The sequence below is a fragment of the Myotis davidii genome, unplaced genomic scaffold, assembly GCF_000327345.1.
Source record: "Myotis davidii unplaced genomic scaffold, ASM32734v1 scaffold370, whole genome shotgun sequence".
Lineage (NCBI taxonomy): Eukaryota > Metazoa > Chordata > Mammalia > Chiroptera > Vespertilionidae > Myotis > Myotis davidii.
This window is the reverse complement of record NW_006288615.1, coordinates 1,251,561-1,271,490: the sequence shown is the minus strand read 5'-3', so window position 1 is coordinate 1,271,490 and position 19,930 is coordinate 1,251,561. Positions and strand designations below refer to the sequence as shown.

The following is a 19,930-nucleotide window of genomic DNA, read 5'->3' as shown; positions in this document are numbered from 1 at the left end:
CATTCATCCGTGTATTTCCAGATACACTGCCAGACCTTTTGTATAAAGGTTATACTGATCCTGTGAGTACTTCCTTCACCGTATCATTGTTAGATGTAGAGATTAACCATTTTTAAAAATAAATTATTTTAAGAAAGAAAATTATATTTTTATATATGGGGTGAGGGAGGAGTCAAGCTTAATATCCTCACACACACATGGATATCAATTTATTGAAAAGACTATATTTACTGCACTGCTCTATTTCAGAAATGAAGTGTCTATATATTATCATTCTTGTTTTCTAGTTCTTGACTCTCTATTCCATTGTCCTAGTTACTGTAGCTTTAAAATTCCTGATTCTTTATGGAGCAAGCCCTCCTACATTGTTCTTATTCAGGAGCATCTGGGCTATTTGGAGACATTTTATTCAAGAAGAACAACAACAACAAAAATAATTCTTGTGATTTTTGTTGCAATTGGATGAAATCTGTAAATAGTTCTGGGGAAATTGGAATCTTTGAGTTTTATAATTCCTCCATTTATATATATATATATCTTCTTTAATTTCTCTCAATATTATTTTACTATTTTACCGAACTTTTTGTTGAGTTCATACACTTCTTTCAATTGATTTATTCCTAGATATTTGATTTCTTTGATATATTGCAAACAGCAGCTTTTTAAATTTTTATTTGTTTGTTTCTGAAACACGGAGATGCAATTGTTTGTCCTTTTCAAGAAATTTTGACCGGTGTCAAAATTGCTGAAATTCCATATTCTTATAATTTATCTGCATGCATAACCATATAGCCTGTGAATCATGACAGTTTTTGTCCCTACTCAGTCCTTATATCTTCTTTCCATTCCTGTCTTCCTGCATGGGCTAGGACCTGTAGTGAAATGTTCAGTGGAAGTGGTGATGCAAACATCCTTGCTTTGTTCTCAGTTTCAGGGAGAAACTTTTCAACATTTCACTAATAAGTATTCCATTTCCTGTAGGTTTAAAAAATTTTTTTTGTAGATACTCTTTATCAGATTAAAGAAGGTCACTTCTCTTCCTATTTGCCAAAAGTCTTCACTCTAAATGGATGTTGAATTTAATAAGACACTTTTCCTGCATCGGTTGAGATGCCTGTATAACCTTAATCTAGAAAGTTTAATTCCCAGTTTGCTGTAGGCTGCTTTTCCTGAGTGGGCGGGGAAGTAAGTGTTGGTTTGTAAAGAGCGTTTGCTAAGATGTATGAGTGTCTCTGATGAGAGGAAAGACACGAATGTCGGCATTGAGATTGTTCTATAAGTTTCTGATTCAAGAAACTTGTCTTTGAATGACTAAAAGAAAAAAAAGAAAGAAAAGCATTTCATCTGAGGCTGGTGTGCCTATGCCAGTAAATGCAGTTGAGTCTTACCTCTGGGAATTTAGTGAATATAGAAACCAGAACACAAAGGGTTTGCCAGGTTTTTGAAGAAAAGTTATTCAATTCTTGATACATCTGCAACTGAACAGGACTTAAAGACTCATCAGTATGACTAGTGACATGTGTGTTAGCCAGACTGAAGCAGAGGCAGTGCAATTTCAGGGTAATTTCCAAATGTAAAGAGATGCCATGAAAAAGCAGAAAAATAATTGGACATGTTTATTTTTAATGGATTCATTTCATCGCCAAGAGTTTGAACTCTGCTTGTAATTTCCTTTTAACCCACTTACAAATGTGACTCAACCCACATGCAAAAATTAGGACAGGCTGGTTTTAAGAAAATTGACTGAGAATTGAGGGGGAAAATGACTGTCCAAATTAGTCTTGGAATAATTTTCAAGTTGACCAGAGTCCCTAATACAGAAGGGAAGAAATATTAAAACATGAGAATGCGTATTTCACTATGACACAGCGTCCCTGATCCAGTGAAGTGAATGAGCATTTTTATTATTATTTGGATTTGGAGAAAACATTTCATAGGATGCATTTCTTGGCCCAGTCTACTACTGGCATAAACACTATAGCGACTACCCACTCCCTCATATCTTTACTCCTAGTGGGTAAGCAGTTGGAGTTGGAATATAGTTAGGATCATTATTGAACAAAGTAGGAAATATATCCTTTCTCAGATTAAAGCACTGTGATAGTTGGACCCCAACACTGTTCATTTGCTTTTTAGCAGGAACAATTTCTAACCAGTGCAATTTCTATTTGGACTGAGAATATTAGGAGTTGAAAGGACATTGGAGCTCCCTAGTCCCATTCCGACTTTTTACAGTTGAGACTGAGTGCCAGGAAACATCCTTGCTTGGCCAGGATCACCCACAAATGGGAGTGGGACCCCAGTTTTCTCTACTGTGTAATAGCACTTCAGGGTAACAATTGCTCATTACTATTTTTCTTGAAACCCTGAACTCCACAAATTCGGGAGTCATCTGTGCTGTGGTCCCCCTCCCAGTTGGCAGATGTAGACAGTCCTGCTATTTCTTTTCTTTGGTTTTCACCCTGATAACCACTCTTAGAAAGAGAAGTTGTGCATTTTGACAGATAAAGAAGCTGGAGTTCAGACAGTGAGAGAATGTTTTGTAGATAGTAATACCTAACGTGAGACTCCAAGATCTTTTTAGTGCCTCTTCAGTACTTTTCCCAAGAACTGAAATGATAATGGTGAAATGTCAGATAATAGAAAAGTTATATTGGACAAGAACTGAATCTCTTCAAGTCTTATCAGTGGATCCAGCACTACATAAGAGGACAGTCTTTGGCTGTGCATCTAGTTCAGCCGTGGGCAAACTACGGCCCGTAGGCCGGATCCGGCCCATTTGAAATGAATAAAACTATTGAAAAAAAAGACCGTACCCTTTTATGTAATGATGTTTACTTTGAATTTATATTAGTTCACACAAACACTCCATCCATGCTTTTGTTCCGGCCCTCCGGTCCAGTTTAAGAACCCATTATGACCCTTGAGTCAAAAAGTTTGCCCACCCCTGAGCTGGTCCTAAGCTTGCACCATGAAAACATGGCTGAGTCATGTAACATTTTTAAAAATTGAATTCATTGGGATAACATTGGTTAATAAAATTACATAGGTTTTAGGGATATCTATAATAATAAAAGGGTAATATGCTAATTAGACTGGGAGACCTTCCAGGAGACCTTCCAGACGTTCTTCTGGACAAAGTGATAGTGGCAGGGCCGAGGTAGAGGTGGTTAGAGGCCAAGAGGGGAGGGCAGTTGTGGGTGATCAGGCCAGGATGGGACAGCAGTTGTGGGTGATCAGGCTGATGGGGGAGGGGCGGGGCGTAGGACATCCTTCGAGGGGTCCCAGATTGGAGAGGGTGCAGGCCGGGCTTAGAGACACACACCCCATGCATGAATTTCGCGCACTGGGCCACTAGTAATTTTATAATACGCTAGAGGCCCTGTGCATGAAAATTCATGCACTGGAGGGGGGCGGTCCCTCAGCCTGGCCTGCCCCCACTCACAGTCCAGGAGCCCTCAGGGGTGGGAGGCTACCCAGCCATCAGTGGAAGGTGACACCCCCATCACACCTCTGCTGCCGCCACTGCTGGTAGCACAAGCCTTGGCTGGCCCTGATTACCTGCGCCTCGGGCCGCCCTGGGTGGCTGGGCATCCGGTATCCGAGGCTTGCCTGCGCTTCAGGCATCGGCTGGGCAGCCGACATCCGAGGTTGGATGTGTGTATTTAAAAGTAATATTAGCCTCTGCAGTGAGCTGTCCATGCGTGGGAGGATGGGGACGGAATTTCCACATTTCCTCCAGTGAAGGAGTGTGACCCTTTATAGAGATCTCACTTCATAGTGTGTTATCTACCTAAGCATTCCTTTCAGAGTGCCAAGATTTAATGTCACGTTTCTGCACATAATTACGATCCAAAGTGCGGCTGGTCCCTTCTCTGCATTAAGTTTTATTGTGAAAAGTCCTTTCTGTGACTTAATCACTTAGTATATGCCATCCCAGTAAGGAACTTGGGTGGAGAGAAGAAATAGTAGTAATTGCTATCAACATGATCAAGCCCCTGTTTTAACTTGTCATCTTCGAAGTTTACCCACATGAGCCCACCTACCTGTTTCTTCCTTTTGTGAACCCAAAGTCGGTATGATCTGAATCAGGGCCAGATAAAACCCAAGGGCCGGATAATACATACTCTAACGGCCTTGTGGGCCAGATAGCCTCCGTGGCTGTTACTCATCTGCTGAGGTGGTGAGTGGAAACCTACACCGAGGGCCATGGCCAGATCCCAGTGAAACTTTATCTACAGAAACAGGCTAGAGTTAGAGTTTGCCATCCCTGGTTTATACTGAGAAGCTCTCAATTTTGGTGTTTGGACCAGAGCATCAGAGTCCAGGGATGCTGAAAGATACGGGTTTCTAGGCCTCGCCTTTGGAGTTTCAATGAATAGCTTGGAACTGGGGAATATGTAGTTTTAAAGGTTCCGTAATTGATTCTACTGCCCAAATGATTAAAACCATGGTCCATTCTGCTTTTAAAATTTATATGTGTGCTTACATACACACAAATAGACACATGGTTTTATGTGTGTATTTAACGATAATATTAAAAACGGCACGATTGTGTGCAAACCATTCTGCATGTTGCTTGTTTATTTCTTTGCCATTTTTACCGAGGTGTCTCTCTGTTAGTGACACCCAGGAATGGATATCATAAAGGATTTCATCCATTGTAATATACAGTACCATTTTTTTTTCTTTCATCATGTTGCTGCCTTTTTCATTTCTGGAGTCAGATGGATTTTTAAAACATTTTGATGGAGGGGTATTATCAGTCTGTTACTTTAAGGGGTGATTTTGCCTCAGGGGCACAGGCAATGTCTGCAGACCTTTTTGGTTGTCACAACTGTCATTGCTGAAGGGAGGACTTCTGCTGGCATCTGGCAAGTAGAGATGAGGGATGCTGCTAAACACCCACAATGCACAGGGCAACCCTCCCAGCAAAGAACTATCCAGCCCGAAGAGTCAGGAGTGCCTAACCTGAGAAATCCTGCTTTACTGCTCTTTTGTTCCTTGCTTAACAAGGTAACTTCTTCCTACGATACCAGTATCTGTATCAAAATCTGTAGTGAAAAGTTCCTGAATTGATTTGCTGCTCAGAAAAATTGCTAAAACATTGGCCCATCCTACTTATTTCCTCAGACCCCACACAAATGCCCCTCAGTTATTTCTCTTCCGTGTTTACATCTTACTGCCTACTGCTCTATAAACGCCACGCATCCCTGTGTCCCTCGGTGACCTGTGCGGCCCGGGCCACGTGACGTGCTCCATCTGAGATTGCAGGCCCTCCTGGGCGGCACTGGGTTTGGACTCCGCGGACATGCCCCTGTTTCCCTGGCTGACTGCCCACTGAGCGCAGGTATAAGTGAGGGGGTGGGGCTGGTCTCAGGTTAGCGCTGTGCTTCCCTGGACTTTCTGAAAACAGTGTCAGTGAAACCTGAGTGGCTATCAACAGAATGTGAAATCCCAGGAGGGAGGGGGCCCTGGGATGTCCTACCCCAACCCTTCACTTAATATGTGGGGAATGCATGTCAGTCAGGTCACTTCTATGGTGTGAAAATATTTACCTTAAATAGATGAATTAATCTGATGCAACAAATGTACAACATTTAATAAATGAGCTTGTTGGGTAGCTGTAAGCAGAAAACCGTTAACCCCAGGGCTTTCTCCTTACTCTTTTTTTTTTATAGCTGAAATGACAAAGTCTTAATCATCCCCCCTCTCCACCGTCATTAGAAGCTAGAAATTATAGCTGAGAAAAGATTGCCTGTTAAATATTGGGTATCCCCAAAGTCAAATCTATTAATTATGATATTTTTGCCCCATGCATTTTGATAGTTTGGTTGTTTACCGCTTATAGTTCAAAATTAGTGGGATCCAGTGTCAGTAGTGACCTCCACAACTGGACTTTCACTTTGTGAAATGAGGTGGAGAGCCATGCAGAGTCTGGGAGGAAAGCATTCCAGGAAGAGAGCATAGCAGGTGCAAAGGCCCTGAGGTGGGAATGACCTTGGCAGAGTCCAGGGACAGAAAGAAACCAGGGTGGGGACAGTTCCAGGGAGAAGGAACACACGTGGGAAGAGAGGACACCAGGGTATGAAGGTGTCAGATCAGGGAGGGCTTTGCCTACCTGGAAGGAGTTGATAAAGATTTTAGATATTTAAAATCATTTATAGTTTAAATATTCTCTTCAGATATCACTCCACCTACTCTTTTCTGATATTCTGTGAAGGGATTGCTAATTGATAGCAGAGAATGGACAATGCAGTATTTTTGAGCTTCATTTTATTCAATTCAAAATCCCTTAATATTCTTTAAGGAGTTTGTTGGACATTGTAATGAGGGTAATTAGCATAATGAGTAGCTGTTTTTCCGTGCAGAATTATGTTTGAACCATTTCTATAGGAGAAATTGGGGTTCCATTTCTCTGTGGTCTGTACTTTGCTGAGTTCTATTTTGTGATCAGCCCTGAGAAGCCAGGGGAGCATCAGATAGAGTCTAACTTTCCCAGCAAATGCTAATGGAATAAGTGTGGAGAACACTTCTGAACCCTGGAGGGTCTCCAGAGAAACATTGTTTCATTTCTCATTGTTTTGTAGCATCACCAGGTAATAACAAGTGGCCATTCAGAGGTCAGCAAAGGCCTCTGGATAGACATGTAGAGCAGGAACACAACTTAAAGACATGCAAGTGGATTTTATCTTCTGTAATCACCATCCGAAGTGATGAGCTAGGAACTTCTATAAGATTCTGCTTAATGTGCTTCACCACCATGCTCTCCAGTAGCTTGCAGTGGTGGTGCACACTCATCATTTTGGAACCTGTAATTAAAAAACAGCATCTTAAAAAGCTCTGTTCATCAGGTAGGAAACTGGGAGACCAAGGTAAGGGCATCCTTAGGAGAGAGAAACTGGGCATGAGGCAGTCTTGCGATGGTCCAGGATGTGCAAAAGGAGATTTTACTTTAGAGCCCTACTTTTATTTGTCATGACACGCAGCTACAAGTATTAAAGTTGACATTTTCTTTTTTTTTTTTTTTTGACATTTTCTTAATAAGCCTCAATTTTAACTATTTTTGCCTTAGAAAAATTCTCTAAATAACGTGTTCCTGAATTCAACATTATGTAGGGCCTTGGTTTGAAGGCTCTTCCCCACCATGCATATATCCTTGGGGGAGGCCTGTTACCTGTGGAAAGGTTAATGTTGGGATGACCTTGGAAGGCTGCCCGCAACATCACAAGTAGTTAAGGACAATGCATTCCCCAGGAATAGCGTTTCCACGGGAGCAGCAGCGCTGACACACCGAGCTAATTTCCCAGCGATGGCACCACTTTTCTTATGAGGGAATAATTGACCCATTTATGGTCTCGTTTCAGATTGCTGCGGACCCCTGTGCCAGCAACCCTTGTCACCATGGCAACTGCAGCAGCAGCAGCGGTGGCTACCTCTGCATTTGCATGGAAGGCTATGAAGGTCCACACTGTGAACAGGCGCCTCCCAGCCTTCAGGCCTCCGGCTGGACTGAGTCCATGGCACCTAGACAGCTTGAGCCAGTCGCTGCTACCCAGGAGCCCGATGCCATCCTGCCCCGCTCTCAGGCCACTGTGACCCTGCCCACATGGCAGCCGAAAACAGGGCAGAAAGTTGTAGAAATGAAATGGGATCAAGTGGAGGTGAGAATGTTTTACTACATAGGGTTTTTACTCAAGACATTAGTAAGGTTAAAATAATTCCAGTGGTTCTAATTATAGCAACAAAAAATGGAAAACTTTTAAGTTGCCCAGTGAACAAAACAATGTGTCCAATCTTATTCCCCGTCTGCGCTTGTTTGGGAAATCTCTCTTGGTTGCACAGATGAGACATTTGGATTGTGATTGTTTTGTGCACTTAACAAGAGGAATCAAGAAAAGAAAAGGAATGTAATTATTCTGGGGAACAAAATCCATAGACATTTCTGTGAGATAATCTTATTTGGGGGCAAATGGCTAATGAAGAGTCATAGACATGAATGCAACCAAGACCCGCCATTGCTGACCCAGTTTTACTCATGGGATGTTATGTTCAGTTTTTTCTTGGTTTGCTTGTTATTGTTTGGGTTCTATTTTTGGTGACTTGCAGCCCTTCAATGGGATTTAGAGAAGAAAAAGCTATCATAGATTTAAAATATTTTGAGAACGCATTTGAAAATAAAATTTGCAAGTTGTATTTAGTTTGGCAATAGAAAATTCTATTTACTGAACCTTGGCCAGTCTTGGTTTGGCTTATTGTATTTTCAAGTTCATCAAAAGGCTCATTATATAAAATACAGAATGCTCAGCACACCTCTAAAAGTTGACATAAAATATAAATTTGCTAGCTGGAAGAATTTGGGAACAAGTCAAAATCATGAATTTGAGGTGACAATGATAGTGTAATTTCATTCCATATTTTATACTTTATATGACATCCATATGGGTTTGTGTGGGGTTGTATTTTATTACAGGTTTTGTAGCTTAAATGAAAACAACAGCAACACATAGATCTTTGCATAGCACTTTTAGAGTGAAGGAGTGTGTCTAGAAATTTTCCTTTTTATAAAAAGCGGCAAGGCACCATTTCTTCTTTCATTTTTGTGGGTAATTATAACCGGCTGACCCACTTTTTTTTCATTGCCACACGATTTATGAAGGCCACATTCAGACTGCAGGGCAGTGTTCTTCGCCTACCTAAAAACTGGAGGACTTGTTCTGGTTTCAGACTTTTAATAAGTGCTTTGAAGTTATTTCAATACTTCTTTGCTGAATGACTCACTGCTTGAATGTGAAGTAGATTTGGATTCACATTTACGAGGAAGTGTCCTTTAGTGAACATTTTTTCCCAACCAGCCATTTCAATCTATTTATTTGAAGACATACTGTCCGACAGCTGGTAAATGTGCAAAAGAAATGCCTCGCCTTCCTGTCCTGCTGTTATTTTTGAGGCTGCTCAAGAAGCAGGTGAAAAGTGCTGCTAGAGGAAGACCTTCCCTTTTTCATGAAGTGATCGTGCTTTGGGAGCCTGAGGCCATTTGGAGCCCCAGGGGGCTAAAATGTATGGAACAGTTGTCTGTCACACAAATTTAACAAGTTGGACTCCCATCTTTGAATACGCATGGTGGATTTTATCAGTAGCATTTGAGTATCCAGCCTTCTGGGCAGTAAGTTCTAAGTGTTGCGTGAGGTGAAAGTACTGAGAATTTCTGTATTGTTCTCAGTTAATTCAGTGATGATGGGTACTTTTAATACCCTTTTATTTTGACTTTCATGGAGGAAGACAGTGATCATGGTATGAGGAATAACGAATGAATTGGTCAGAAGCACCTCAGTGGACACAGCTCAGGTGTTCACAATATGCTTTCTGATGAGCACATTCTCCCTTCCCCTCCCTTCACCAGCTCCTTTTTCATATACATCAGCATAACACTTTGGGAATATATTACTTAAAAAATGAAGGTATAGTCCACAGGGGAAAAGGGCAGTTCCTCGGTTACCTGGCCTTTGTGTGGGCTCCTGAGACCCATCTCCACACAGAGCAGGGTCATCCAGACCAGATTCTTCTTGCCTATTGTTTGCTTAAGGGCTCACTCTCCTAGTGGTGAAGGTTTATACCTCCGTGTGTAAGCTGGTCCTTAAAGGCCACTTCCTTGTTCTCTAAGCTTTTAATCCCCCGGGAACCCCCAGGCTGAACATAGAGCAGAGGCCAGTGACTCTTGTTAAATGAAAGAGCAGCCAGTGAACCCTGAGCCCCTCCCTGGGATATCCTATATTATTTCCCCATACCCCCCAATGGGTAGACTCTTCCCAGGAAAACTTTCTCATTTCAGAAACTCAAATGGCAAAGCTTTAATTTTCTCTTGAGTTGCTAAGGTTTCACTTGTCCTTTGAGGGATGTACCTCATGGAATTTTGCTTTATAGTGTTACCTTGTGCTGTGAACCCCAACCTCTTTGTTCTTTTTCCCAGGTGATCCCTGATATTGCCTGTGGGAATGCCAGTTCCAACAGCTCTGCGGGTGGCCGGCTGGTGTCCTTTGAAGTGCCACAGAACGCCTCAGTCAAGTAAGGAAATTCTCAGTGAAAAAACGGTTAAGACTGGTCCTGTGACTGGCTGTGAGGCTGTGTTTCTCCATGTTACCGGTCTGTAAATGGTCCATCCAGTGAGAATCGTGCATGGAGATTCATGTGTAGACGTGGGTGCTGTTTGTTTCCGGGAAGACTGTAGAGTGAGTTACCTGCAGGGATGGAGACACAGACTTGTGGGACTGGTCTGGATGAGTCAGGTGTGAGATGAGAAACCCCAAGGCCTTAGATAAGGTCCATGGCCAGACACTTCACTTCCCAGATGATTTTCGCTTCCAAAATTCTTTGGCCTCTTAAGATTTTAATGGACCATTGGTTAAACTCTTATGCATAATTTACCCCAAATTTAAAATCTAAACCTTATAATATTCTCTTTAAAAACAAACAGGCCAGAAGAGAGCATTTTTGTTTTGTTTTAAACTTGAGCTCTTTCAGATTACGTGCTGCCCACTGTCACCGGTGGGGGTGGGGGCCAGGCACAGGGAAGCAGGTTGGCTGAGTACCTGCAGGGTGGCAGGTGCTGTGCCTTGCTAGGGGCTGGGGTGGAGCCAGGTTAGAGGGTCCCAGTCCTGTCTGACAATTCCTGCTCCCTGACCTTCTCTGTTGCTATTAACTACCACCCCTCTCTTCCCCTCCATCCCATGCAACCAATGGTCCTTCGCTGTCCAGTCTCCAGGGACTTTAGAAGAGTGAGGGACCCGTGCCCCTGCTTAACCTCCTTTTAAGGGAACAGCGGGCATGCAGACCTCTCCCATTTATCCAGGGCTGTTCTGCCACCTATCTTTTCTACAATAGTCCCTGAGAACTGTTTGGAAGAGGGGCTTTGTTACATTGCCCCTGAATCCCTGCCCCCGAGCCTTGACCCAGTCTGGTCTGGAAGGAGGGGGAAAGAGCCAGGAAGAGCAGTGAACTCTGGGCACAGGGAAGAAGTCCCCTGAGCGGGAAAGGTGTGGCGTCTGAGGCAGCTTTGAGTTCTACCAGCAGGGGGACCCCGGTCCTAAGTGTTTCATTGCTTTTAATACAGAGGAAACGCTCATGGGCCTGAGCTGGTTTTAGGGAAATAAGGTTCATTAATTTATGAAACCGTCTCCCAGCCCTTTCTTCTCTAACAGCGATTTTCAACCTTTTTCATCTTACGGCACTTATAAACTAATCACTAACAATCTTCAGCACACCAACAAAATATATTTTTTTTTGTCAATTGGACAAAAAAATAAAAAGGTATAATTTTGATTCACTCACACTGGATGGCTATTGTTGTGTTGACTGTTGTCACTCTTTCACTTGACAATCTAAGGGAAAAGAAGTCAGTGCCCCTGACTAAATAGTCAGGTATTGCATGTTTTAAAAATTCTTGCGGCATGCTGGTTGAAACCCGCTGGTCTAGTTCATGTTATCTCACTTTCATAACCCTTTTCCAATAGTTCTAATTTTCTCTCCCTTTAAATGCTCCCCCGCCCCCCACCTCCCCTCAACAAACAAGACTCTCTTAGGCTGCAGAGCTGGGCGGAATCGCAGAGTCTGACCCAGGCCGAGGGCTGACTGATCTCTGGGCGCCCTGAATTCTCTTGTGAGGGTTACTGACCCCTTGCACTTGGCGTTATTCATGACTTCAGTCATTCATCAGCCCTTTCCCAAGCACCCTGCTGCGAGCCGGGCTCTGTGCTGGGGAGGGGCAGCTCTTCTCCCCCAGGTAGAAACCCAGGGAAGGAAAGGTGGCGGGAAGGTGGTCAGAGGTCTCAGAAAAGAGGGGTTGTGGGGGCTAAGCCTTGAAGATGACTCACCTCCCAGGTGGAGGAGGAGGTGAAGGCTGGGAGCTGGGCCGGGACCTACTTGGGGGAGAGACAGCAGTCCTGTTGTCCGATCGCTGGGTTGCAAGGAAGGAGGTGACAGATTTGAGAGGGAAACTGAGGCTGAGATTGGTTAGCATCCATGCCATCTCATTCTTTGGGTTTTATCCTGAAAACAAAAAAAAGCCAGGGGAGACCTGAAGCCTGGGAGGTGCTCATTTTGACAGCACTCCTCAGGTGGCTGTTTGGGCTGCATTCCAGCAGGACCCTTTCTATTGTGTGGAAATGGAAGGCGTTGTCTCTGAAAAGAACTCAATATACCTCTTTGTTATTGATGAAAACTGTGACCCAAAGGTGAGTTACCTGTTAGTGATTTTGTGGTCTATTTTTGATCAGGAAGGAGGCAGACATTTCTAACAAATGTGGGAAATGACAGCCATGGATGAGCACAAAGTGGGTGCTTGTTTATAAGATCATTTCATCCATGTCCCCATACCTCCATGGACGTACACGTTGCCTCTATGTTTATTTTTAATCTGATGAACTGGTTCTATGGTGAGTTTTTCTGGATGGGACTCCCATTGACTCTGCTCCTGTTTTCAGAATTCGGCAAGATGCAACTGCCTCGCTGATTTTGCTGTGGAAGGTCACGGCCACGGGATTTCAGCAGTGCTCCCTCATTGACGGCCGGAGCGTGACCCTCCTCCAGGCTCCTGGGGGCCTGGTCCTCTTGGAGGAGATGCTCGCCTTGGGGCCCAACCACTTCATCGGTGAGTTATGGAAACCTCCCACCCAGCACCGTGTCTCAGTTTGGTGTGTAGAGACTGTGTACAAGGAGTTTTCTAGGATAATCTGTATTCTAGCCACCAACACTGTTCCCTTCATTTCAGGTGAGGTTCCGCTTATAATCAAAATTGCTGTTGAAGGTAATATTTCCAAGGTGGCTCAATGTGGGAGGCGCGTGGGCCCTGGATTCCTGAGGCTACATCCCAGCCCTGGCCAAAGGGTCTTAGGGTGTGACCTTCGGTGCTCAGTGCTCTGAATATCAGCTTCTGATCCCCAGCTCTTCCCGCGGCTTTCTCCAAGGATCATGGGCAATTGGAGGCATTGAGTGCATTTGCCAACAACAAATTTCATAGGGAAAAATGTATCTTTGAAATGTGTTGTTCTTTGAGGAGTAATTTAAAAAAATGTACTTTGATATAGTGATAATATATGTGATATGTTAATCACTAAATTACACTACATTCTCAAAAATTACACTTCAGGATGAGAAGACAGCTGTTACCGAGTAACAACCTTTTTTTCTCTCACCCCTTATTTTCCATTTTGCAAATTTGTGATCTGGTATCTTTTATGTTTCCTTAACTAGAGCTTTCTGAGTGTGTGATGTGGCTTGGACGGAGCCCACAGTCTGCAGTGTGATTCCCTGTAAAGGTAGCAGACAGTGTGCATGGCTCCTTCCGAGGCAGGGCGGCCAGGTTTCTCACAGTGGCAAATTGCCTCACACCCACACACGGCCAGCTGCTGCTTCCTTCAGAATCTTTTCATCTTAAAGAAGCAAGATTTCTCTTTTGTAATCATTGTGGGAGCCCTGTGCTTACTCCATTGACATGTGTTTAATGCTCTTTCTGTTTATCTTTTTTTTTATTTTTTATAAAGCAGCTTCTTAAAAATAATTCATTTTTACAACACGGGGCTCTGTAACATGAATACATTTTAGTGAAGAACCAAAAGACTACTTTGAAGAGGACAAAGGCATTCATCTGACACATGAACAAATCGATGTGAGGCAGTGGGAGAAAGCTTCCACGCCACAGGGGGTGCCCCAGCGTTGTGCTGCTGTGTTCAGTTACTACTGCTCCTCTTTGGAAATAACTGTGAATTCACTTTCAGGAACAACTGTCTCCTCTCTCCCCCAGCCCCTTACTGTCAATAGATTCCATGTACATACCTGAAGACCAAACTATTTGAATGTTTCTGTGCAGCAGAGCAGAGGAGCCCCTTCTGTGTCTTTGGCAGCTGTCACGGCTTTACACAAATATTCCTTTTTAAAGTTTGTTGCTCAGAGCCTAATGTTAAACTTCTACTCAGTCCAGACGATGACAGTATTCTTACATTTGACCTCTTTTAGTGCCTCGACACTTAATGTTCTTAGCTTTCCTTCATGACCACTGCCTTATGAATACTTACAGTTTCATAGAAAGAAAGAGGTGATAAAACATTTTACCAAGCATCTGGGTCTTTTTCCTGTGCCTCCGTCATCCATTTCAACTCTTCTGCTCTCTCCTTAATTAGTCCTTCTTTTTCCTAAACCTGTCTCTTCCAGATATGTCATTTGCTTTATGCAGTGTTTTGGAGGACAATAACAAAATTAACCTTTGTTTAGCATTGTCTCCTCCATGGGAGGCATTCTAGGTGCTTGTTAGCTCCCCGAGTGACTCAGTGGCTCAGTAGTTTGTATTTTCAAATAAGAAAGATTCATTGTCCTATTGCCTTTCCATGAAACACAGCTATAGCCTGCTTGTCTTGGTAAAGAAATTTTTTTTAAAACCTGTAGTTGCTTGGAAACACTGCTGTGATGGATGATCTCAGGGGTGAAGGAAAAACCAGCCCTCTGGTGTGTGGCCTCTGTGTTAGAAGCTGTTGGAGGTCCCCATTCCCCTGTGTTAGAAGCTGTTGAAAGCCCCATTGGAGTCTTCTAGGTCTTATTTCCTCTTGTCACCTGCCCTTAGTCATATTTCCCCTCACATCTACATGGTGGACCTCTGCTCTGTCACCTGCTGCCTGTCCCATCCCAACCTGGACCCTCACCCTGCCTCACCCCATCCTTTCCATGCCTCTGACCCCCAAATCGATTCCTCTTCAACACCTCAACAAACTCTCCACATTTAGAGTGGTTTAGGAGGAAAACTGCCAGCCAAAGATGCTGCCTTGCATGGATTCTCAGCTATCCTTAAACTCGTAAAAGTTTTTACAGAAACACACAGATGACCCTGGACCGTTCTCATGGCTGGTTCTCCATTTGATCAGCAAACCCAAGTGCCCACCTGCCTACTTGCTCAGCAATGCTCCATTTTTCCTTTCACACTTTTCTCTTTTATGGTCCGTATTGGTTGCTACCTCAGTCTGATATTTTATTTCTTTTTTCTTCTTTGAAATGATTTTCACCATGATCCAGCCTGTTCCTCTCTCTCTTCATTTTTCATGGTCTAGCTCAGTGGTCGGCAAACCCATTAGTCAGCAGAGCCAAATATCAACAGTACAACGATTGAAATTTCTTTTGAGAGCCAAATTTTTTAAACTTAAACTATATAGGTAGGTACACTGTTATTAACTTAATTAGGGTACTCCTAAACTGGCCTTTGCTAAAAATGTCCTCAATCTGAGGGGTCGACCTCAGCGAATGTACCCCCTCTTCTTATAACGCCATTTCTTCAAAGTACACTTGCCTAGGCTGAAAACCGACTTCTGCACATGGGCCAAGAAGTTTCAATCGCACTGTACATGCACGCCCGCACGTGGTATTTTGTGGAAGAGCCACACTCAAGGGGCCAAAGAGCCGCATGTGGCTCGCGAGCCACAGTTTGCCGACCACTAGTCTAGCTGCTTGTATCTGTCTGTTTCTCTTCCCTTATCCTGTTCTCTTGCTCACAACTCACTGTTTTATCTTACTTTCATGACATTTGTACCATTTTTTTCTTATAGTTTTTAGTACACTTTTACGTCTCATTTATATCGTAAAAGTAAGTGCATTTTTATGTGTAGTCCAGACCAGTTGCTTCATTTATGACCCACTAAAACGTCTCTTAATACCTTAGATCTAAAGAGTGAGTGGTGCAACCCACAGCCCATAGGAGCGTCTTTTAGGACCTGGGATCACTTCTTCAGGTTTATAGCTACTAAATTAGCCACTCACCTGCAGAAATCAGTGACTTCCTGGTCTTTGTATCTGATGTCTTACCTGGATTAGAGACATCCCTAGCCTGTGCATGCCTCTTGGGTGCCTCCGGGGAGCCGCTGAGTGCTTGAAATTTCCTTGATTCTAAGTTATTAGTTTAAACAGATTCTTGTCATGCGAAATAATTTATAAAGCAGTTGCATTCTCTTTATTTTCTTCTCTTGAGAAGCAGAGAAGAACAAAACGGTACTTTAGCAGGTACAATGAAGGGAAGAGTTTCCTTTCCTTGAGGTAATAAGGCTGAGCTGGTTTGGGTCTGTCTTCATGACACCCCTAGGACTTCTTCTTTGGAACATGGCCAGCTTTTACAGACTGACGCCAGCCCGGAGCGGGCCTACATTGGCCCTGCCTCTGAACCTGGTGGTCGGGATTGCTGGTCACCCTTCCTCGATGCTCACCCAACCTCAGCCCTGCAGGTTTCCTGTTTGTTCTTCTCTGCACAGCTGGCATCATTTCCCCCAGCTCTGACTCCTTCCCCTTCTTACAAGTCTTCTATAAACCTTTGCTTTACCAGCTGTGTAAGCTTCTCCTCCCTGATAACCCATTTACAGCTAGCATCACACAACTTAGCTTTCGAATGTCCCTATGCTCTTTTTGTGTGTTTTGTGTGTGTGTGTGTGTGTGTGTGTGTGTGTGTGCGTGCGTGTGTTGATTTTACATCTTTAATTAGACTGTAAGATTTGAGAGAAGCGACCATATCACAGATCCTTGTACCATGGTGGCCACATGGTAGCTACCTGAGTGATTAAATTCTGTTCATAAGTAACGGTTACCTGCTCAGTAAATGCCAGGTGAAGAAAATTTCCAGCTGCAAATGTCAATCTTTAGAATTCTTTGTAGAGTTTCACAACTCACCTCTGTGACATTTAAACTTTCTTCCCTTTTATTACATTAAAAGTATTTTAGAGGGTCAAATTAAAAAGAAAAGAAAAGGAAAGAAAGAAACTTTTCATCATTCTTTTGGGAATGCTACATTTTGCATTTTGTCCTTTAAGATATCTTACTCAGGGGTCAGGGGTAAAATAGTCAAAGAAAGTTTGGAATTGCTACCAGCTATAGAAACATTAACATCTTTGCCAAAAGCTTAAGCTTGAACAAAAAATGCAAATATTTCACCTTTGCTGATCATCTTAAAACCACAGTTAAATATCGTGTATTGAACTCCCTGCAATAGAGGAAACAAGAGTTGGAAATGTTCAAATAAAAAGTAATGTTGGGAGAGAACAAAAGCAGAGGAAGGACAAGGCTGCCCTGAACAGCATAATGTAGATAACATTCTTATAGCTCACATTTGCCTAGTAGGAAGATTTCTGTTAAATTAAATTTTACTTAAATTGAAACCACATTTCTATATTATTAGCAATCAGAATCATTCTTCTTGGGATCTTTTATTATTGGTGATATATATTAGGGTTTTAAAATTAGTTTGCCTTGAACTTCACGATTTTGTTCCTGTCTTTCTAAATATTGTCATTGCCAGCATCATTTATTTATTGGTTCCTATTAATTGTGGTGATAAAATAAGCATTGATAAGAAAGATGTATTCCATTACGGAAATACCTGGTCTCTATAGTTGACAGTCTAAACTGAGCTGGGTCCCACTGAGTGTTGGTTGCTCAGGCTGCGATTGAGTTGGGGCGGGTGAGCCAAGATGAATGAAATGTTTTTCCTGCCCTTCAAGATAGTCCTTGGAATTAGACTTCGTAGAAAGGTGGGCTGCTGGTCTATCAAACCCAGCAGAATCTTTTACAAGCTATTCAGGTCATTCTTTCACACACCATAATTTGTGCAAATCCTAGGAACTAATCAATAGTATTTGTTGATTAGTTTTTTAGAAGTAAAGGACAAACATATAGAGTAAAATTAGTCAGTGTCCATGTGTGTAAGTTACTAAGGTGATTCTGTAGAGTTGAGCACCAGTTTCATAATTTAAGAGAATGAAAAGGTGGCAGGCAGTTCTCCTGGAAATTGTGCCTGATTCATTGGTTAGAGGGGTTTGCTTGGTTTTGAGAAGCAAACGCAAGGTATGTCTTTATAATTATAAATTCTCTTCTCTCCCTACCCATTCTGCCTCATTTTCTTGTTTTCTCCCTCTCTGCCCTTTATTTAAAAAACTAGAGGCCCAGTGCATGAAATTCATGCACTGTAAGGGGGTGTCCCTCAGCCCAGCCTGCACCCTCTCCAATATGGGACCCCCTCTCACAATCCGGGACTGCTGGCTCCCAACTGCTCGCCTGCTTGTCTGATTGCCCCTAACCACTTCTGCCAGCCAGCCTGCCTGATCACTCCTAACCATTCCCCTGCCAGCCTGATCGACGCCTAACTGCTCCTGTGCCATCCTGATTGCCTCCAACTGCCCTCCTCTGCTGGCCTGGTTGCCACAACTGCCCTCCCTTGCCAACCCAGTCACCCCCCAACTCCCCTTCCCTGCCAGCCCGGTTGCCCCTAACTGCCCTCCCCTTCTGGCCCGGTCCCCTCCAACTGCCTTCCCCTGCTGGCCTGGTCATCCCTAACTGCCCTCCCCTGCTGGCCAGGTGCCCCCCAACTGTCCTCTCTTGCAGGCCTGGTTCCCCCCACTGCCCTCTCCTGCTGGCCTGATTGCCCACAACTGCCCTCCCCTGCTGGCCATATTGTGGTGGCCATCTTTGACCACATGGGGATGGCCATCTTGTGTGAGGGTGTGACGGTCAATTTGCATATTACCGGTTTATTATATATGATAAAGATGGAACATTTTGCTTATAGATTGATATGGAAAAATGAAATGATAAGGAAAATTATTTTGACATTTAAACGAATTATATTAACTGTTTTTTAAAAAAATACGTTTTTATTGATTTCAGAAAGAAGAAGGGAGAGGGAGAGAGAGAGATAGAAACATTAAAATACGTTTTTATTGATTTCAGAGAGAAGAAGGGAGAGGGAGAGAGAGAGAGAGAATCATCAGTTGGCTGCCTCCTGCACACCCCTACTGGGGATCGAGCCTGCAATCTGGGCATGTGCCCTGACTAGGAATCAAACTGTGACTTCCCTGGTTCATGGGTCAATGCTCAACCACTTAACTACACTGTATGGGCATATTGTTAGCTCTAGAAAGAAATACCTTATTACTTAACCAATACTAGTGAATTTCAACCCATCTTATCTACAGAATTTGATTGGAATATTTCTTTAAAACTTTTCCTGCTTCTTTTAACTTAGAACAAACCTTCCCAGGGCTTTGCCAGTTTGCTGAAAGCTTCCCAGTACAAGATTTCAACTAAGAAAATAATTTCTTTAATTGTTTTTTTTACAGTCAAATTTCTGCTCCTCAATAGCATCTCTTCTCTTTCTTCTTTCTAAGGGTGGGGCAGAGGAAAGGAGAGAGAGGGGAAGTAAGGAAGGAGAATGAAATAGAGGAGAGAGAGAAGTTGATTGATTCTCAGGGCTAAATATATAAACCCCAGAACTATGGTTTTCTTTTACTAGAAGGTAATTTTAAAATTTACTCTCTTTTTAAAAATAAAAAATGCTCTTTAATATAGATAATATAAATGATACACTTTTTTGAAAGAGGAACACATTTGTGCACTGTCTGGTTATTTTCTTTTTTCATTTAATGTATCACTGACATCTTTTGCACTAATAAATATAAACCCATAGTACTCTTCTCAACAATTGTGTAGTGTTCCATTGAATCAATGTACTATATCCAATATGCTGTTGTTAAACAATTAGGTCCTTCCTTTTTTTTTTTTTGCCTCTTTAGACAGAATTTCAAACATTGTTATAACCTTATCTTTGTATCTATAATGATGATTTATTTGGGTTAAATTCCTAGATGTGGAATTTACTGAATCAAAAGGTTCATATATTTTAATGACAAATTTGATACAAATTTCTAAATTGTTCTTAACTTTTTTTCAGTTTTCACCCATGACAACCAGTTTATCTTTAACATTGCTCTCCTCCCATGGACTTTAAGCTAGGTGCTGCTAACCAAATTCAATTGGAAATTTGCATACACCTCTTAACAACTTAAGAACCTGAAACTTGTAGGGAGCCCCTCAAGACTGTGATTAACAGTCTCGAGAAAAAGGACAGTTCAAGTCT

General features: G+C 42.7%; 1 protein-coding gene across 1 annotated transcript in view; it reads left to right on the top strand.

The window, feature by feature from the left end:
• Positions 1 to 4,884: 4,884 nt before the first annotated feature.
• The window catches only part of DNER (delta/notch like EGF repeat containing), a 148,059-nt gene continuing 133,013 nt past the window's right edge, over positions 4,885 to 19,930 (top strand). The window contains exons 1-4 of the mRNA XM_015561801.1: positions 4,885 to 5,016; positions 7,368 to 7,664; positions 9,971 to 10,065; positions 12,480 to 12,646. Of these exons, the coding sequence (XP_015417287.1) occupies positions 4,885 to 5,016; positions 7,368 to 7,664; positions 9,971 to 10,065; positions 12,480 to 12,646 (691 nt within the window). The remainder of the gene's footprint in view (positions 5,017 to 7,367; positions 7,665 to 9,970; positions 10,066 to 12,479; positions 12,647 to 19,930) is intronic.